Genomic DNA, 20,510 nt, shown 5'->3' with positions numbered 1-20,510 from the left:
CACCTTGTATGCTGAGGGAGTGCAGTGCAAAACGGTTTTCCTCGTGCAGATGGAGGGAGAGGAGCAGATGCTGCCGGTGTCAGGATGTGAGGGCGTACATAACATATGCCTGGGGCAAAGTTCTACATACCAGTACTAGGTCTCTAAAGCTGATGGGCGGTGGACACTGCAATGTTAACAGACCACGGACCCCCCAAAGAATGCAGGTGTCGCTGCACTCAGACCGGACCCTCCGAAGGAGAACCGCTCACACATGTCTGTTCTTTTTCTGTAACTTCAGCTCACTTCGGGTAACAAGATGGCTCATTCCTATTTCTGGCTGGCAGCGGCAGCATCACTCCTCTCCCTCAAAGTGCATAGCACTATTATATAGTAAGGCGTAGATAAGCATATAAGAACATCCGTGGTGTGATATGCAAGGGAGACTTTAAGCTGCACACGACCCAACTAACATGGCCATCCCTGTAACAGAAGAGCCGGTAAGAGCATAGCACCGCCGGTACACCTGCTGCTACCTTCTTCAGGAGGACATTGCCACCAGCTGCCATCCACAAAGACAGCCGATCAGCCTTCACTTTTCATTCGAAAACTTTTTGAACTTTTCCTAACGTGAACCACATGTGAAGTCAAGGTGACGATGCATCCTACAACCACATGAGGAGTCAAGGTGACGATGCATCCTGCAACCACATGAGGAGTCAAGGTGACGATGCATCCTGCAACCACATGAGGAGTCAAGGTGGCGATGCATCCTGCAAGCACATGAGGAGTCAAGGTGATGATGCATCCTGCAACCACATGAGGAGTCAAGGTGACGATGCATCCTACAACCACATGATGAGTCAAGGTGACTATGCATCCTGCAACCACATGATGAGTCAAGGTGGCGATGCATCCTGCAACCACATGAGGAGTCAAGGTGACAATGCATCCTACATCCACATGAGGAGTCAAGGTGACAATGCATCCTGCAACCACATGAGGAGTCAAGGTGACGATGCATCCTACAACCACATGAGGAGTCAAGGTGACGATGCATCCTACAACCACATGAGGAGTCAAGGTGATGGTGCATCCTGCAACCACATGAGGAGTCAAGGTGACGATGCATCCTACAACCACATGAGGAGTCAAGGTGACGATGCATCCTACAACCACATGAGGAGTCAAGGTAACGATGCATCCTACAACCACATGAGGAGTCAAGGTGACGATGCATCCTGCAACCACATGAGGAGTCAAGGTGACGATGCATCCTACAACCACATGAGGAGTCAAGTTGACGATGCATCCTGCAACCACATGAGGATGCAAGGTGACGATGCATCCTACAACCACATGAGGAGTCAAGGTGACGATGCATCCTACAACCACATGAGGAGTCAAGGTGACGATGCATCCTACAACCACATAAGGAGTCAAGGTGACGATGCATCCTACAACCACATGAGGAGTCAAGGTGACGATGCATCCTGCAACCGCATGAGGAGTCAAGGTGACGATGCATCCTACAACCACATGAGGATGCAAGGTGACGATGCATCCTACAACCACATGAGGAGTCAAGGTGACGATGCATCCTACAACCACATGAGGAGTCAAGGTGGCGATGCATCCTACAACCACATGAGGAGTCAAGGTGGTGATGCATCCTGCAACCACATGAGGACGCAAGGTGACGATGCATCCTGCAACCACATGAGGATGCAAGGTGACGATGCATCCTACAACCACATGAGAAGTCAAGGTGACGATGCATCCTACAACCACATGAGAAGTCAAGGTGACGATGCATCCTACAACCACATGAGGAGGCAAGGTGACGATGCACACTACAACCACATGAGGAGTTAAGGTGACGATGCATCCTACAACCACATGAGGAGTCAAGGTGACGATGCATCCTGCAACCACATGACGAGTCAAGGTGGCGATGCATCCTACAACCACATAATGAGTCAAGGTGACGACGCATCCTGCAACCACATGAGGAGGCAAGGTGACGATGCATCCTACAACCACATGAGGAGTCAAGGTGACGATGCATCCTACAACCACATGAGGAGGCAAGGTGACGATGCATCCTACAACCACATGAGGAGGCAACGTGATGGTGCATCCTACAACCACATGAGGAGGCAAGGTGACGATGCATCCTACAACCACATGAGGAGTCAAGGTGACGATGCATCCTACAACCACATGAGAAGTCAAGGTGACGATGCATCCTACAACCACATGAGGAGTCAAGGTGACGATGCATCCTACAACCACATGAGGAGTCAAGGTGGCGATGCATCCTACAACTACATGAGGAGTCAAGGTGGCGATGCATCCTACAACCACATGAGGAGTCAAGGTGGTGATGCATCCTGCAACCACTTGAGGACGCAAGGTGACGATGCATCCTGCAACCACATGAGGATGCAAGGTGACGATGCATCCTGCAACCACATGAGGATGCAAGGTGACGATGCATCCTACAACCACATGAGGAGGCAAGGTGACGATGCATCCTGCAACCACATGAGGAGGCAAGGTGACGATGCATCCTGCAACCACATGAGAAGTCAAGGTGACGATGCATCCTACAACCACATGAGGAGTCAAGGTGACGATGCATCCTACAACCACATGAGAAGTCAAGGTGACGATGCATCCTACAACCACATGAGCAGTCAAGGTGACGATGCATCCTACAACCACATGAGGAGTCAAGGTGACAATGCATCCTACAACCACATGAGGAGTCAAGGTGGCGATGCATCCTACAACTTCATGAGGAGTCAAGGTGGCGATGCATCCTACAACCACATGAGGAGTCAAGGTGGTGATGCATCCTGCAACCACATGAGGACGCAAGGTGACGATGCATCCTGCTACCACACGAGGAGTCAAGGTGACGATGCATCCTACCACCACATGAGGAGTCAAGGTGACGATGCATCCTACAACCACATGAGCAGTCAAGGTGACGATGCATCCTGCAACCACATGAGGAGTCAAGGTGACAATGCATCCTACAACCACATGAGGAGGCAAGGTGACGATGCATCCTACAACCACATGCGGAGTCAAGGTGACGATGCATCCTACAACCACATGAGGAGTCAAGGTGACGATGCATCCTACAACCACATGAGGAGTCAAGGTGACGGTGCATCCTGCAACCACATGAGGAGTCAAGGTGACGATGCATCCTGCAACCACATGAGGAGGCAAGGTGACGATGCATCCTACAACCACATGAGGAGGCAAGGTGACGGTGCATCCTGCTCAGAAGTTTTCCTTACTATCCCAAACTGTCCTGACACGGAGCGCCGGTGAAAGACGATGTCTAACAATCACAGTGAGCAGCTTTTAAAGAAAGAAAGTGGAATATCTCATGCATCCTCGCAATTTGCATACCAATGCACACAATGGTGTGAGGACAAGCACAGCTGTGTTTTGAAGTACGATTGAAAGAACAGAATTGAAAGTTCTATATAGCGGCATTCTCCACCGGCATCTCAGCTTTGTTTAGTAAACTAAATTGTGAAGGAGAACGTTTGCCTCTTTTGTGCGCCGGTTGGGAAATACGCCTACCTCACTTACTCGGCCGCATTATCTTAATAATATCAGCTTCTTTTACATACCGCACATACAATATATATTAGCGTGCTGGATTGTGGAATAACGGAAGCAAGGCGTATATTCATGTGCCTATTTGCATACTCAAACCCAGATTGAGCTTTGAAGCCACACAGCTGTGATATGACTGCACCAAATTTAACATCTGCTAGCAAAATAAAAGCCTAGGAAAATAAAAGAAATTAAGCCTCTCTATCGTATTGACTTCTGCATTATATAGATAGGCTTTTTTAAAATTCACATTAATATAGCAGAATAACCATCAGAATTAAGGCGAGCTGAGTGGTTAAAGATACTTATCCCGAGAGATGTGACAGTGCCGGAGCCACCAGGTTGTGTGACCTTGGTTTGGGCACTCAGATTTCCCAAGAATGGGATCTTGACGGGTAAGGAGGGTTGTGCGCTTTAATTCAATGGACTGTATGAAATTTTAAGGGACCTTTTAAACACACTGCACCCCTTTTCTAAACTGGTGAGGTAAAGGGTACATCCTATAATGAGATTGACCCAGTAGATTGGTTTCAATGGGTTTATTACTGTCCAGTTATAGCCCTAGAGTCATTAATGGGGCCCACCTGGTATTACACTGGAAACCTTCCCTAAGAAGAGAGAGACTAACTTACAGAGCTGGAACTTATTTAAAGGGGCTAGAACATGGTATCACTGATCAGCGGGGCCCCAACTGGTAGCTAGAATGCAGGGGCCATTCTGCCTATTAATCTGTCCAAAATCTGCCTTTCTGTGTGCTTTCCTTTTTTTTTTAAACCCATCTGAAAACAATGGGGAAAAAATGGATCGGCTTTTTTCAGTTTTATTTCAGTTTCTCACCTCCAAAATCGGAGCAGAGAGGCGAAAACCCTGAACTGCCCCAGACACGGGTATGAAAGCAGCCTAACATCAACACTCTTATAACTACTATCACTGTTACATCTACTAGAAACACTCTTAGGCTGCATTCAGACGAACATATATCGGCTCGGTTTTCACCCCAAGCCGATATACGTCGTCCTCATCTGCAGGGGGGGAGGATGGAAGAGCCAGGAGCAGGAACTGAGCTCCCGCCCCCTCTCTGCCTCCTCTCCACCCCCTCTCTGCCCCTCTGCACTATTTGCAATGAAAGGAGGTGGGACAGGGGTGGCGCTAAGTTTGGAGAATTAGCCCCGCCCTGCCTCTCCTCATTGCAAATAGTGCAAAGGGGTAGTAATAGTGACCTACACAGTTGCCTCAGAAGTAATAGTGACCCCCACAGTGGCCTCAGTAGTAATAGTAACCCCCACAGTGGCCTCAGTAGTAATAGTAACCCCCACAGTGGCCTTAGTTGTAACAGTGACCCACACAGTAGCCTCTGTAGAAATAGTGACCCCCACAGTAGCCTCAGTAGTAATAGTGCCCCCCCCCCCCACAGTGGCTTTAGTAGTAATAGTAACCCCCACAGTGGCCTCAGTTGTAACACTGACCAACACAGTGACCTCTGTAGTAATAGTGATCCCCACAGTGGATCCAGTAGTAATAGTGACTCCCACAGTGGCCTCAGTAGTAACAGTGCCCCCCCCCCCCCACACACACACACACACAGTGGCTCCAGTAGTAATAGTGTCCCCCACAATGGCCCCAGTAGTAATAGTGACCCTCACAGCGGCCTCAGTAGTAAGTGACCCCCACAGTAGCCTCAGTAGTAATAGTGACCCCCATAGTGGCCTCAGTAGTAACAGTGACCCCCCCCCCCACAGTGGCCCCAGTATTAACAGTGTCCCTCACAGTGGCTTCAGTAGTAATAGTGACCCCCACAATGGCCCCAGTAGTAATAGTGACCCTCACAGTGGCCTCAGTAGTAAGTGACCCCCACAGTAGTCTCAGTAGTAATAGTGACCCCCACAGTGGTCTCAATAGTATTAGTGACAGCCACAGTGGCCTCAGAAGTAATAGTGACCCCCTCACAGTGGTCCCAGTAGTAATAGTGTCCCTCACAGTGGCTTCAGTAGTAATAGTGCCCCCCACAATGGCCCTAGTAGTAATAGTGACCCTCACAGCGGCCTCAGTAGTAAGTGACCCCCACAGTGGTCTTAGTAGTAATAGTGACCCCCACAGTGGTCTCAATAGTATTAGTGACAGCCACAGTGGCCTCAGTAGTAATAGTGACCCCCACAGTGGTCTCAATAGTATTAGTGACAGCCACAGTGGCCTCAGTAGAAATAGTGACCCCCACAGTGGCCTAAGTAGTATTGTTTTCAAAGCGCCACTGCTGCTCTGCTCAGCACTGCTGTGGGCTGAAGTTTGTGTGGCTGGACGCCTCCTCCCTTTATGGTGGTAATCACTTTCATGGTGACCCGACGTCGGCGCACAAGCCCACAGAGAGGGCTCTGAGTGCCCTTTCTGGCACGTGTGCCATAGGTTCGCCACCACGGACCTATATTATCACTTGTACTGGTACAACTATCACTACTGCTTCAGCTACTACTACTTTTACTTCTACAGATGGGGGAAGTGCTCTACATATTTATATTTGTGTTGCCCATCTTCTTCTGTGCACATAGCGTAGATGCACTTCGACAGTTACATAGAGCACCAGAAGTCACGAAGTAATACATCTGTACTGTTGCGCCAATTAATACTGCAATAACCAGTACTGCTGCTAATCATCACCACAGCTTTGCACCCCATTATATAATGGATTATTACTCAGTTCATCAGTGTCAAGATGCTGAGGTGGAGAATCCTTCCCACCACATTTAGTCACTGGTATTTTGTTGCAAAAGGGATAAAAAACATGAAATAGATCAGAATGACATTTTGCCAATCTGCACTGTGGGACATATTGGATTGTCACAGCCAATACTCTTTGGCTCATGCAGTATTTTCCATACTGAGCCAAAAACCCGTAACAAACTTCATTCTTTGACAATATCTGATTTTTTTACAGAAATTTTGTACATTTTGATAATTAATTGAGTATTTCATATAAATTTACGTCAAAATATTAATCCCAGAACAATATTGTTTTAAAATCCTAATTTCTTCGCCGGTGACCTGTCATCATTAACGAGGAAATGCTGGATTTGCAGGACAGAATACATTTGTAGTTGTGATGTTCACAGACTCTAATTGGAATCTGAGCTTCTGATACATTTTTCATCAGTTTGCTATATATGAATCACCATTTTTGTCTGGAACAGCACCTCTTACATGTCTTGAAGTGGTCATATCTCTGCGGCACGTTGCTGTGGGTATATAAAGGATCCTATTGGACAGTGACGTACACAGAAGTGAGGGGGCCCCATAGCAAAGTTCAAATTGGGCCTCTTATTAAGGTGCTTGGCTCCTTGGACAAGTCAGTCTAGTGTTTGTTTTCCTCTCCACTCCCTTTCCATGACCCTTAAGATAATTCAAGTAACTCGGGAATTTGTGACGCGGACGGGGCAAACCCACCCGGGGGCCGGCCTGCTGATGTCGCCTGCAGTGAAAGAGATACCTCGCGCTTTACTAAAATGCATAACATTGAAACACGGAACTAAGGTGGAATGAACATTGGCACATTATAAAGAATGAAATGCAACAATTAACCTTCGACCTCCTGGGATCAGTGGGCCTCATCGGACAGGGAACGAATGCCGTACTAGCGACGATTTCGCGGTTTATTACTCCGAGAATGAAAACATCCGAAGGAACGGTATCGCCTTCATCGCGAACAAAAAGATTAGTAAAGCCGTCCATGGTTACCGTGCCATAAGTGATAGGATTATGACCATCCCATTCAACGGAAAACCTCACACCATATCCGTAATACAAATCCATGCCCGTACCTCTGATGCAACAGATGAACAAATCAAAAAATATTATGCTGACGTCCAAGAAACCTTGCAGCAAATTCAAAAAAGGCCATCATCATCGGCAATTACAATTCAAAAATAGACACAGAAGAATAAACACCAACAGTAGGAACATTCCTCATTGCTGTCATAAGTGTCCTCGGGGAAGGGAGACTCCCTCTCCTTCCATACGGTCTATACTTTGTGGCATCGGATCTTTGGACCCTTTCAATGTTGCCATTCCTGTTTGCAGTTGCCCAGCCTGGGGACAATGCTCATAACTCTCCGTTACTGTTAGTAATGGCTGCCACTGCAGCCAGCTGAAGTTGCCAGAAGGGTAGCTCAAGTGGTTGTGCCAATTCTAACTGTGCCATGGTGGTGGCTACTCTGCCTAGAATGGTGGCTCGTGCAGCAGGCGAGTTCTTGGAAAACAACAATTAGTGGCTTGTGTTTTATCTGATGTGACGCCAGTGCCTTTGAATGAGTTGGCATATTGAAATAAAGAACCAAGTCCAAATAAGTTGCTGTAAAACTGAAGGCACACAGTTTACTGAATATCACGGATTGAATACAACGTTCACACTTGGCAGCTGAGCCAGCAGTAGGAACTTCAACAACCTTCACATGCATATGAGATAACAGACAAAGCTTCCTGGCCTCTCTGGCTTGCAGGATAAGGCTGCCAGACTAAATGACGTCCTGGTGTGGTTAGGCGGTTATTTGTGGAGGAATGAAGGAACTAGAGCAGGCTTTACCGTGATCCCACTAACTTCTGTCTACTCGGGAATGAACTGCACTCGCGGTTGTGTTGACTACTCTCCATACATATAAATCCAAGGAAATAGGGTACTCGGTTAACTTGGAAGAAAGTGTCCTGCTTTATTCAGTTACCGTGTTATAAAATACAGGAATACAGAGAATGCATTTCATACCTGAAGGTGATCAGGAGCCCATTGCAGGGTTCGAAACGTGTTCTCTGTATTCCACTATGTTATAGCACGGTAACTGAATAAAGCAGGACACTTTCTTTCAAGTTAATGGAGTACCCTATTTCCTTGGATTTATATTTATAAAGCCGCTACCACCGGGCGGGATGGTTTAATAAGGAGAAATGGGCCTGCAGGAGCGGTGGAGTGCAGGTTCCCAGCTAAGGTGAGCTCTTTTTCCTTTCTTGTTTACTCTCCATACCGCCACCGTGGGGTTTTCCCTGGCTCTGGGTCCTTCCAGCAGGGTTGAAAAAGACTCTGCGCCCCCCTCAGGTGCCATCGGGTCAACGGAACTCCACTCTGGTACTCCTGCAACGCTCTCTAGCTCCTTTATTTTCTCACTCTGACACTTAACTCTCTCAGTTCCTGGCTGTTTCCTATCAGTTCCTGGCTGTTTCCTGTCAGTTCCTGGCTGTTTCCTATCAGTTCCTGGCTGTTTCCTGTCAGTTCCTGGCTGTTTCCTGCTCTTTCTCCTCTCTTGCTGACTCACTTCCTTTCCCTCTGGCCCACTTTCCCTGGCTTCACTTAACCCCTCCCATTCCACCAATCAGAAAATCAAGTCCAAGCAGCCAATCAGATATTTAGTGGTTGCTAGGCAGATTATCTTTAAGCCGTTATGCATGGAAAGACAGTATCTTTCTCCTGCAGGGTGACTCCTATAACCCCTGAGGGCTCATAGTGTGGTCCATAGGACTTATTATCCCTTTTGACTACCCTGTAGGACCCTTTGGGTCACTACACCACAACATCCAATGTGGTCCTTCTTTGGCTCCCTCTCACAGTTCTGGGGCCCTTTGCTGTGTGCTGCTGAGCAACACCCACTTGTCTCGCTCTATTGGTCTGAGGCTGTCATGCAGTTCTTAGACCACTCATCAAGTGTGCCATGTGGCATAAAGCACTATCTCTGGATTTTTCTAGGGGGTAAGACCAGCCCCTTAACCCTTCCTTTTGAAGGAGGCAATCTTCCCAGTGCTGATGCAATAGACACGTCAGCACTGCATCACCAATGTGGGTAGCCTGGGCCCCCAAAGCCTCTATGAAGCAACAAAAACATGGCGCCATGGTTGAACTTTTCCACCCTGGCCATTAGCTGTGATTGATGGGAGTATGTACACAGTGCTATAAGTGCACTTGCTCTTCTGGCACTTCAATGCACCTTTTCACCTGGTGCTTGACTTGTCTCCAGCTTCCTGTCCCCCTCCTGGTTGGGTCCTGGACTGAAGGGGACAAAGTCAAAACATCCCAACCATTGGCCACTGGTTGTGAGCAGTTGTCAGAGCCGCTGGTGAAGGGTAGTGGGGCACTGCTACCCCATTATAATGTACATCCTTGCTAAGCAAGACATTGGCAGGTGGGAAGGGCTGGATCACAATGTGGCAGCTTACAATGTATAACTTCAGAGTAGCCCTGTGTATCCAGAACTTCTGTGCAATGCACAATGGCTGCAATAAACCTGAACTTCATTTTAGTTATAGTATACTGTATTTAAAAGTGTTACGCCAAGAGGCACCATCCCTTTGTGGGATTCATGGCCATCACTGATTGCTCGAAGTCCTGCTCTCGGCACCCCTGGAAACAGCTGATTTCACTGTAGGGAAACATAGTGTAACATGGTGGCCGTTCACATGAATGGCCATCCTGTAGAACAAGAAGGGCAGAAGGTCTTTCAGAATGGGAGCTATTCTTATTAATCTGCTCTCCATTCTGGGACATAGAAGAGGGTCCCAAGTTGGTGACCCCACTCTGTGACATCTATATGCCCTAGGAAGATATATGAACATGGGATGCCATCTTAGAACATCTCCTTTAAGAGGTTGCCTACCAGGTGCTCAAAATATTTAAAGGGATGTTATCACAATAGGCTGCCATAATCATGTGATCGGAAGGAAGAAAGAAAAGGGCTCATCTGCAGATAATCCCAACAAAGAGTGGGCTTCACAATGCTCCTGGCCTGCTCACCTGTCAGGCTGTATATTACAGCTCCTATATGTATTTAGCAGAAACCATGTGCCGCTCGCTCCCTCGCGCCGGCCACTCAGTCCTCAAGCGATCTGTCGGATGGGACGGTCTTCAACAGGGAAACAGGAACTACCGGTATTATCAGCACAGTAACAGGAAAGCAAAAAAACGGCTCCTTTATGCCTATTTAATGCAAGCCATGATAAAACGTCTGCCGAAAATCGCGACCCTCTAAGTATTGGATTCCAGCGCATTCATTCAGATGGCCACTTTTTAGCCACATCAAAACATAATGGCCGAATACGCTGGCAGATGGTTTGACACGGCAGGAAAATATAGGTTCTTGCCCTATCTTTCATCACGATCAGCTGGCGGCTCCCATAGGCTTCCATGAGAGCTGCCGACAAAGAGAGGGGAGGGAGTTTAGCAGCAGCTAGTGCTGATATACTATGTCAGTGGCTCTATTGAGCTTTAGAAGTATTTAGGCCGGTCTAAGGAATTCTGGGCCGTGGCTTCTATACGCCACACCAGGCTGTGTGAATGGGCGAAAAAACGCGAGATTTAGCCGTGACCTGGTTGCTGCTTTTTCTAGTTCATTTGTTTTTTTGGGCTGAAAAACGCATCGCCCATGTGAAAGAGGCCTCGTTGTAGCATCAAGAATACACTGCTACACATTTCAAGGCCAAATCAGTCTCTTCCGCAGGCGGATTCCCTCTCTTTATAAGCTTGGCGTGAGGGATGACTTTCCATAGATCACAGCAAGGTAGTTGCTCCACTGCGCATCAAACCCTGACGTAGACTCAGTCGCCTACAAATGGTGTAGCACCAGGTTCCCAATGAACTTGTAATGCACTCGGGGAGAGTGGTAGAGGGTCTTCCAGCCGCACTGCGGTCCCTAGGTGAGCAGCTCTGTGTGCTGGCGCTAACCTGGGATGGATGGGGACTGTGCACGGGCTATCCCAAGCCAACCTGGGCACCTCAGCACTGCGGTATTATCAGATTTATGAAGAATTCTGACTTCGAGGCATTTAGTCATATTCCCACCGATGGTAGCATCACCCCGTTGGCTCCTCAGCACTGCTGTATTATCACATCACCCCGTTGGCTCCTCAGCCAAGCACATACACCAAATGTCTGAGCCTGTGTCTCCTCTCTTACTGAGCAGGACTACTATTGGAACAACAAAACTATCAGTAGTGTAAAACTAACCATCCCACAATCCTCGATGGTGGGAATCTGCCTGACGAAGAAGCCAGATTGTCCTTGAAAAGTGTTCTAGAGTTTTTGTTTTTTCATTATTTCAATAAAGAATGTATTAATTACTATTATTATTACTGCGCGTCCTCGATGGAAGAAGATGTAATCACGTATGAAATGTCTCATAGACATCACAATATCACATTCAGTAGGAGAAGCAGAAAGGCTTGGATAGGCAGGTACCTTAAGCGCAAGAACCTGGATGACCCCTTTAAGCTGAAAGCTTCCCACAAAATATCTGGATCCATTTGCAGTTACATGAACTAATGACTACTTCACCCTGAACTGGAGTGTTGGGAGGGCATATGGGCACATGCTCTGGGGTCTCCACCATCTAGGTGACCTTTACAGTGTCCCTGATGGCCATATGGTGATTGTATCCAGTCTAGTAGAGGTGGTCAGACATGCATGTTGCTCTCTCTTCTGAAGTCCAAGAAGGTTGTTGGCTCAGATGTCTCTACATCCACCTCTCTTCTAAGTGGCTGTAATAAGGGGTCCAATGGGGTCTGGGTCCCAGAAGTGGGATGGAGACTCTCGACACATTTTTATACTCAGGGGTCCCCACAGAGCTATCGCCTCCAGGTCCATAGACTCTTTTGGAGCCTCACATACAGGGTTACACTCTCGGCCTGCTAACGTCACGTGAGTTGAATGATGGAGCTGTGGTATTAAGCAAACATAAGCAATCTCCAAAGCTGCAATTCCCCAGAACAAAAGTGGTAAACAACTATATTTATATTTGTAGTTCAGCACTTTGCAAACCTATGATTTTTCCCATAAAATCAAAAGTCTTTGGTGAACGCAGGGATTTTGTTTGCATTGTGAGTCACAGAGAATCACAGATTACATTCATGGAGATAATACTCCAGAGGACGCAGCCATTCTGCATCTTGGGCAGCGGCTCTCCGGCTATGGATTAAAGGCAAGTCTTTAAACAATATCCTCATAATATATATATATATAATTATCACTAGGTGAGATTATTCTGCAGGAATATTAGCCTCTGTGGATAAGAAGCCTTTTGCAGATACGTTCGGACACGTTAGTTGGAGCTCCAGTGTTGTAATCAGCTGACTGTGCAGCCTGTTGGTCAGAACGATTCCTGACATCCTCCTCCGACCCCTTTCAGTGATGAGTTGTTTCCGTCCACAGGATCCCCTTTCACTGGATGTTTTTCTTCATAATTCTCAGTATACTCTCCACATCCGTACATTAGAAAACCCAACATGGTTGGCAGTGACGCCCCGGCTAGCTTAGCACTGATGACCGGCCTCGCTCTGATCGCTGGATGTTCCCATCTAATGTGACTTATTACTGTCACTTCAGCGTATGTGGATCTGCTGTACTTCTGAACGGATCTGACTTGGGGCTAGATCCTGGGGCAGCACCTGAGGTTCCCCAGTTTCCACCCTTTCACCCCACCAATCAGGATCTGGTCTTCACTGCGGGGCCCTCAGACAACTACCCTAAAAATAGTCACAGTTCAGAGGCAGCTGACGCATATAATGCGATATGGAGGGTGTAGACAGAAGTGTAGTCGTAGAATGGAGCTGGGTCAGAGATCAGACAGAAACAAACTTCAGAACACAGATGTATTATCCAGGCACCAATGATGGACAGGGTAGACCTAAACATTCCAAGCTGGGATTGGTTGGGGACTTGAAGGTTGGGCACACATGCTGGACTGGTGGTGATCGAGCTGGTAGGAGATGCGGTAACCACCATAGATGTTACAGGCGGCTTAACACTAGCCACACCCAACTGCTGGAGAAGGGAGATGCCACCGCTCATGGAAGCTGGCCATGGCAGTCACTTGATTTCATGCTGCACTCTGGAGTCACGGTTTTCATTCCCATACAGAGAAGCTCGAACCATGAGAGGGCCGGGGGCTCTAATAAAGGGGCCGCTCAATGTATTTTTTCCCCAAATGGTGGAAACGTCTTGCAAATAGAATAGCAGGAAAACAGCTGCCCCTCTTTATCATCCTCACAGGAAGATGATGTGGCGTAACGTCCATTTTATAACCATTTTAATTACGTTCCCCCGAGTTATTTTCCATCTTTCACCTTATAAACAAGTCATTATTACAGATAAACGAGTAGGATGCAGAAAATCTGCGGCTGTTAAAAAATTAATATTTTGAAATATCCCAGTTTTTGGAATTCTGTGCAGGCAAACTGGACAATGACGGAGCCACCTGTTAATTGCTAACAATGTGTCATCTGTGTATTGATGCCAAACATTCAGAAGTCAGTCTTGGCTCCGCCGCCGCGCTGTACTGGCGACACCATCGCCTCGCTTGTGTGATCATTAAAACATTATTCCAAAAAGCTATTTATTTCTTCATGCAATAAGCACTGTAACATCATCGCTTCTGATACTGTACATTCAGGATACATCGGAGCTGCGCTCTAAGCTGTCCGTGCAGATTGGAAGCTGCACATGTAGAAAGTTCTGGAAATAAGTTTCTTAATAATATAATAAAGTGGCTCTCCAGGACTAGAAGTCGTGGTCCGCTCTGAATGAGGCTCGGCATCAATACAGGACAGCTCAAGGCCAGGAGGAGTGGGACTACTTCTGGGGAAAAAATGCAACCCAATGTTTTCCTCTAATTCTGGACAACCCCTTTAACCCCTTCCGGCCCCTGGATGAAAATGTACATCTTGGTAAGGAAGCAGTTCCCTCCCCAGGATGTACACTTACATCCTACAGATGGCGCAGGCTCAGAAGCTGAACATGCACCACCCACTGCAGGAACTGGCTATGACTGGCAGCCGGACTCCTGCTGCAACATTGGGGATCAGTGACAACATTGATCCCCGCTGTTTACATACTGAAATCTATGTTGAGGAATGTAAAGGGTTCACGGAGGGCTTTAGGGTCAGGAAAGGCCAATGGGTTTTCATGGCAGCTGGATGCCAAACAATGGCTTTAAGGTCTGACATGGCTTGTGATCGCTATGAGAAGACATAATGCATTGCAGTACAGAATTACTGATATATATTACCAATGCGATCATAGCATCACAGGTTCAAGTTCCCAAAAGCGACATAAAAAAAAGTATAAAAATAAATAAGTAAAAATAAAAAAGCGGTAAAAAAATAGTTTAAAAAATCTTTTATGCATACTTTCAACTCTTTGTTAAATAAACTTTTTATCCTGCATGGCAAACGACATAAAAAAGGAGCAAAAAAATTTAGGCAAAGTGTTTTTTTTTAATTCAATTTACCACCAAAAAAATATAATAAATATTAATTTAAAAAAATCTGAACCCCAAAATGGTACCAATGAAAACTACAGCCCATAGTGCAAATAACAAGCCCTCACAGAGCGCCGGCCATGGAGAAAATCAAAAAGCTATAGAAGTTCAAATAGAAGAATGCAAAAATACTAAATATTTTCCAAAAGAAAGGTTTTTTTTGTGCACAATTGGAAAAACCGGAAAAAGTATAATTTTTCTATTGTCGAAGTCGTATCGATCCACATGATTAATGCTGAAATAAAGAGCAATGGCGGAACTGATGTGTTTTTACTCCCTGCCCTCCAAAAAAGAAATAAAAGTTATACAATACATTACGTGCACTCAAAAAGTGGCACCAATAAAAACTATCGCTCGGAAAAGACCCGCAGATATGTCGGCGAAAGAATAATAAAGTTATGGCTTTTGAAAAGTGGAGATGAAAATCCGCAAAATTTTGTTGCGTCCTTAGGTCCAAAATGTCACTAAGAGTTTAAAGGGGACCAGTACTGTTCTCTGATGGGTGGAATCAGCTGCACCCTCATAGCCGCATCGCCGCTAAACTTTTAATGGTCTATCTCTATGTAGACCATAAAAAAAGATCAATGGGGGTCTTTGCCAGGGTTCCCCACCGATCAACTGTTTGCCCAGTTGGTGTGCTGAAGCATGGAGCTGATGTGTGCAGGAAGCAAACAGCTCTGTTCCCACTGCAGTGGCCAAGTTTGGTATTACAGCCAAAGATCCTATTCATGTCACTGTGGTCCCAGGTAGTGGACTCCTGCCGATCTACTACTGATGGCCATCAGAAGTTTAAAGTTAGACAGGCCCTTTAAGTTCCAAATATAATATTATACACTACGCTTCTCCACTGACTTGACTCCTCTCCTCACATTTGTGTGTCTTCTGGATATGCCGATTTTTGTTTTCGTCCGTACAAACAGTAGAGAGTCAGACAGCAGCTGTCGGCCCCATAGAAACTGCGATGCACAGCATGTAAACTGTTTTGTGATATACAAAGGTGGTGGACAGTTGTAGCGGGGACCCCAATGATAAAAGCAGTGACTAGTGTACAATACTCACCCAGTGAAGTAGTAACTAGTTCACAATACACACCCAGTGAAGTAGTAACTAGTGCACAATACACACCCAGTGAAGTAGTAACTAGTGCACAATACACACCCAGTGAAGTAGTAACTAGTGCACAATACACACCCAGTGAAGTAGTAACTAGTGCACAATACACACCCAGTGAAGTAGTAACTAGTGCACAATACACACCCAGTGAAGTAGTAACTAGTGCACAATACACACCCAGTGAAGTAGTAACTAGTGCACAATACACACCCAGTGAAGTAGCAACTAGTGCACAATACACACCCAGTGAAGTAGTAACTAGTGCACAATACACACCCAGTGAAGTAGCAACTAGTGCACAATACACACCCAGTGAAGTAGTAACTAGTGCACAATACACACCCAGTGAAGTAGTAACTAGTGCACAATACACACCCAGTGAAGTAGTAACTAGTGCACAATACACACCCAGTGAAGTAGTAACTAGTGCACAATACACACCCAGTGAAGTAGTAACTAGTGCACAATACACACCCAGTGAAGTAGTAACTAGTGCACAATACACACCCAGTGAAGTAGTAACTAGTGCACAATACACACCCAGTGAAGTAGTAACTAGTGCACAATACACACCCAGTGAAGTAGTAACTAGTGCACAATACACACCCAGTGAAGTAGTAACTAGTGCACAATACACACCCAGTGAAGTAGTAACTAGTGTACAATAAACACCCAGTGAAGTAGTAACTAGTGTACAATACACACCCAGTGAAGTAGTAACTAGTGTACAATACACACCCAGTAAAGTAGTAACTAGTGTACAATACACACCCAGTGAAGCAGTAACTAGTGTACAATACACCCCCAGTGAAGTAGTAACTAGTGTACAATACACACCCAGTGAAGTAGTAATTAGTATACAATACACACCCAGTGAAGTAGTAATTAGTATACAATACACACCCAGTGAAGTAGTAATTAGTGTACAATAAACACCCAGTGAAGTAGAAACTAGTGCACAATACACACCCAGTGAAGCAGTAACTAGTGTACAATACACACCCAGTGAAGTAGTAACTAGTGTACAATACACACCCAGTGAAGTAGTAACTAGTGTACAATACACACCCAGTGAAGTAGTAACTAGTGTACAATACACACCCAGTGAAGCAGTAACTAGTGTACAATACACACCCAGTGAAGTAGTAACTAGTGTACAATACACACCCAGTGAAGTAGTAACTAGTGTACAATACACACCCAGTGAAGTAGTAACTAGTGTACAATAAACACCCAGTGAAGTAGTAACTAGTGTACAATAAACACCCAGTGAAGTAGTAACTAGTGTACAATAAACACCCAGTGAAGTAGTAACTAGTGTACAATAAACACCCAGTGAAGTAGTAACTAGTGTACAATACACACCCAGTGAAGTAGTAACTAGTGTACAATAAACACCCAGTGAAGTAGTAACTAGTGTACAATAAACACCCAGTGAAGTAGTAACTAGTGTACAATACACACCCAGTGAAGTAGTAACTAGTGCACAATACACACCCAGTGAAGCAGTAACTAGTGTACAATACACACCCAGTGAAGTAGTAACTAGTGCACAATACACACCCAGTGAAGTAGTAACTAGTGCACAATACACACCCAGTGAAGTAGTAACTAGTGCACAATACACACCCAGTGAAGTAGCAACTAGTGCACAATACACACCCAGTGAAGTAGCAACTAGTGCACAATACACACCCAGTGAAGTAGTAACTAGTGCACAATACACACCCAGTGAAGTAGTAACTAGTGCACAATACACACCCAGTGAAGTAGCAACTAGTGCACAATACACACCCAGTGATTTCCTTTGCTCATTTTTCTTTTCTTTCAATTCAAACCCGTGATGTAAGATTTCCGTGCTGGCAGACTTCCGGACATTCACACCCAGGGCCAAAAAGGGCTGCGCTGTTCCCTGGAAGATACATTCAAAAAGTTTTTAGACCTCAGAGAGACCCTGTCACCATGTTTTAGCAGCTCTTACTGAGGGCACCATAAGGTAACACAGAAGTAGTCCTTAGCCACACCCACCCAGCCCTCCAGCCAATGATTGGCAGCTCTCTCTATGCTATACAGTAATAAGCAGATTGCTGTCAATCACTAGCTGGAAGGCGGGGTGAGTGTAACTAGCCTGCAGCTCATGAATATTCAGGACTACTTTAGGTAGTCCTCTATGCATATGCTGCTACTAAAAAAGCCACGTTTCTCCCAAACTACAGCACATATCCACACAGCAGACATATCAGTGTAGGTAGAGTGAATGTCATTACCTTGCACTGCCCTCAGAGAGGGCTGCAAAAACATGGTGACAGCGTGTCTTTACAGAAGTGGCAGTTAGTGGCAACCATTCCTTGTTTCACTTAAATACATGCACTTTGAGCTGATAGCGATTTTGCATTTAACTTTAATAGAAAAAGTTGCAGTGTTTGTCTTCTGCAGCTTCTACATATCAGTTATATAGAAACTGCAGACTGAGTCCCTGTAGGAGATCCTCGGTGCACTTCTGGCCTAGTTTCCCGCTGCTCTCTCCTCTCCTGCACTTTCTTGTCAACTAATTCTTGAGCACAACAAAGTTTATATTTGTTGTGATTAGAAACTAGCTGATAAAAAGTGCGGAGGAGACATAGAGGCTGAAAACGGAGTCCTCGGTCCGCTCTCACCGATGGGCTGCGCTGCTTGATAGGAGGCTTGCTGGCTTTGCTTGTATTCAGGTGGGTGTGAGGTGGGGCAGTCATACAACTTTGGACCCCTTTGCCTCAGGCCCCATAGAGGCTGTGTGGTCTGTCACCATAGGCAGTATGCCCAAAGAGTGCCCCTCCCCCACCCCACCCCTGTGCATCAGGAGCATTGAGGGCGACTAATGGAATCATTTTATTACAGAACATAGATGGACACATTTACAAAATGTCCATCTGCTTTTTCTGGGACAATTTCTCGAAGGTGAAGTGATCGTGAAGATCTATGAAATAAATATTACCTAACATATTGACAGAGGTTGGACAAGCCCATTAACCCCTAAAGGATCGGGCTGTTTTGTACCTCAACCCTTTAGTAACAAAGCCAAATTTTGGAAATCTGACATGTGACCCTTTAACATAGAATAACTGTGATTCTGACATTGTTTTTTCACCACATGTTGTACTTCATTTAGGTGGTAAAAATAGACAAATACAATTCCTGTATATGTATTAAAAGTGCCAAAATTGGGAAAATTTGGAAAAAAAAAGTTATTTTTTTCACATTTTCAACTGGAATATCTCAAATATGTGCAAACATACCGTACAAATTTTTGCTAAAATATATATTTCCATCCGTTTACTTTATTCTGGATGCACATTTGAAAAACTTTGTTGTTTTTTAACCATTTAGGAGAATTTAATTTAACATTAATTATTAGCATTTTGAGGAGCACTTTGTTTTCCTGCACCAAGCCAAGATTACAAAGGCTCCTAGGTGTCAGAATGATAAATACCCCCACAAATGACTACATGTTATAAACTACACCCCTTAATGTATTCACTGAGGGGGTCAGGAGGATTTTTACCACATAGTGTTTTTCAGGAGTTAATGCAATTTAGAGGAGAAAAAGGGAATTTTAATATTTTTGCAAATATATAATTTTAAAGACATTTCTTTTCTATAGTGTCCATGAAAATGAGGATTTACATCCTAAAATGGATCCCCCTGTTTGTCCTGTGCTCAGAAACGTACCCATTGTGGCCCTAATCTTATGTCTGGATGCACAACGGGGCCCAAACTGGATCAGGCGGTGGCTTTCAGAACAGAAATTTTGCTTGAAGGTGATTGCACGTTTGTAGAGCCCTTGAGCGGCCAAAACTATAAAAACCCCATTTTGGAAACTAGACCCCTTAACGAATTCATCTAGGGTTGTACTGCGTATTTTGATCCCACAGTTTTTGAATGAATCCAAGCAAAGCAGAAGGAAAAAAATATGATTTTTAGTTTTTTGGCAATTATATCATTTTAAAAACAGATTTTTTTGTACAGCACACATCTGTATGAAGACTTGAGCCCCAAAATGGATCCCCCTGTTGTTCACAAACATACCCATTAGGGCCTTAATCCTATGTCTGTTGGCATAACGGGGTCCAAACCGAAAGGAGCATTGAAGTGTCACTGTTTTTTAACTTTTATGTGATCACCATTATCCATTGGATAACGGTAATCAAGTGACCGGAAACCGCTTACTGCGGCCCTCAGTCACCGCTCCAGGCCTTCCGCTACCTGTACTAGCCAAGAGCAAGGAGATTTTAAATTTCCCGGACCCTTCCCAGCTTCTGCGTTTGTGTCCACCACTTCGCCAACGGGTGCGTGCGCCGAAGTTGGGGAAAGGTCCGCAGATAAAGATCCCATTGGGGGACATCGCCAGAGGCCTTAGGTAAGTAATTTCACCTCCTCTCATGGATCGGATCCGGGACGGGAGGTGAAATTTTAACTTTTTTTTTACTTTTATGTGATTGCTGTTATCCATCAGATAGCCGC

General features: G+C 45.5%; 1 protein-coding gene across 1 annotated transcript in view; it reads right to left on the bottom strand.

Annotated features, from left to right (window-relative positions):
- The window catches only part of ARHGAP15 (Rho GTPase activating protein 15), a 730,617-nt gene that overhangs the window by 323,732 nt on the left and 386,375 nt on the right, over positions 1-20,510 (bottom strand). The window contains exon 9 of the mRNA XM_066575178.1: positions 17,805-17,922. Within this exon, the coding sequence (XP_066431275.1) occupies positions 17,805-17,922 (118 nt within the window). The remainder of the gene's footprint in view (positions 1-17,804; positions 17,923-20,510) is intronic.

The sequence above is a fragment of the Eleutherodactylus coqui genome, chromosome 8 (assembly GCF_035609145.1).
Source record: "Eleutherodactylus coqui strain aEleCoq1 chromosome 8, aEleCoq1.hap1, whole genome shotgun sequence".
Taxonomy (NCBI): domain Eukaryota; kingdom Metazoa; phylum Chordata; class Amphibia; order Anura; family Eleutherodactylidae; genus Eleutherodactylus; species Eleutherodactylus coqui.
Note: the sequence above shows the minus strand (reverse complement) of the source record. Positions and strands in the feature narration are given on the sequence as shown.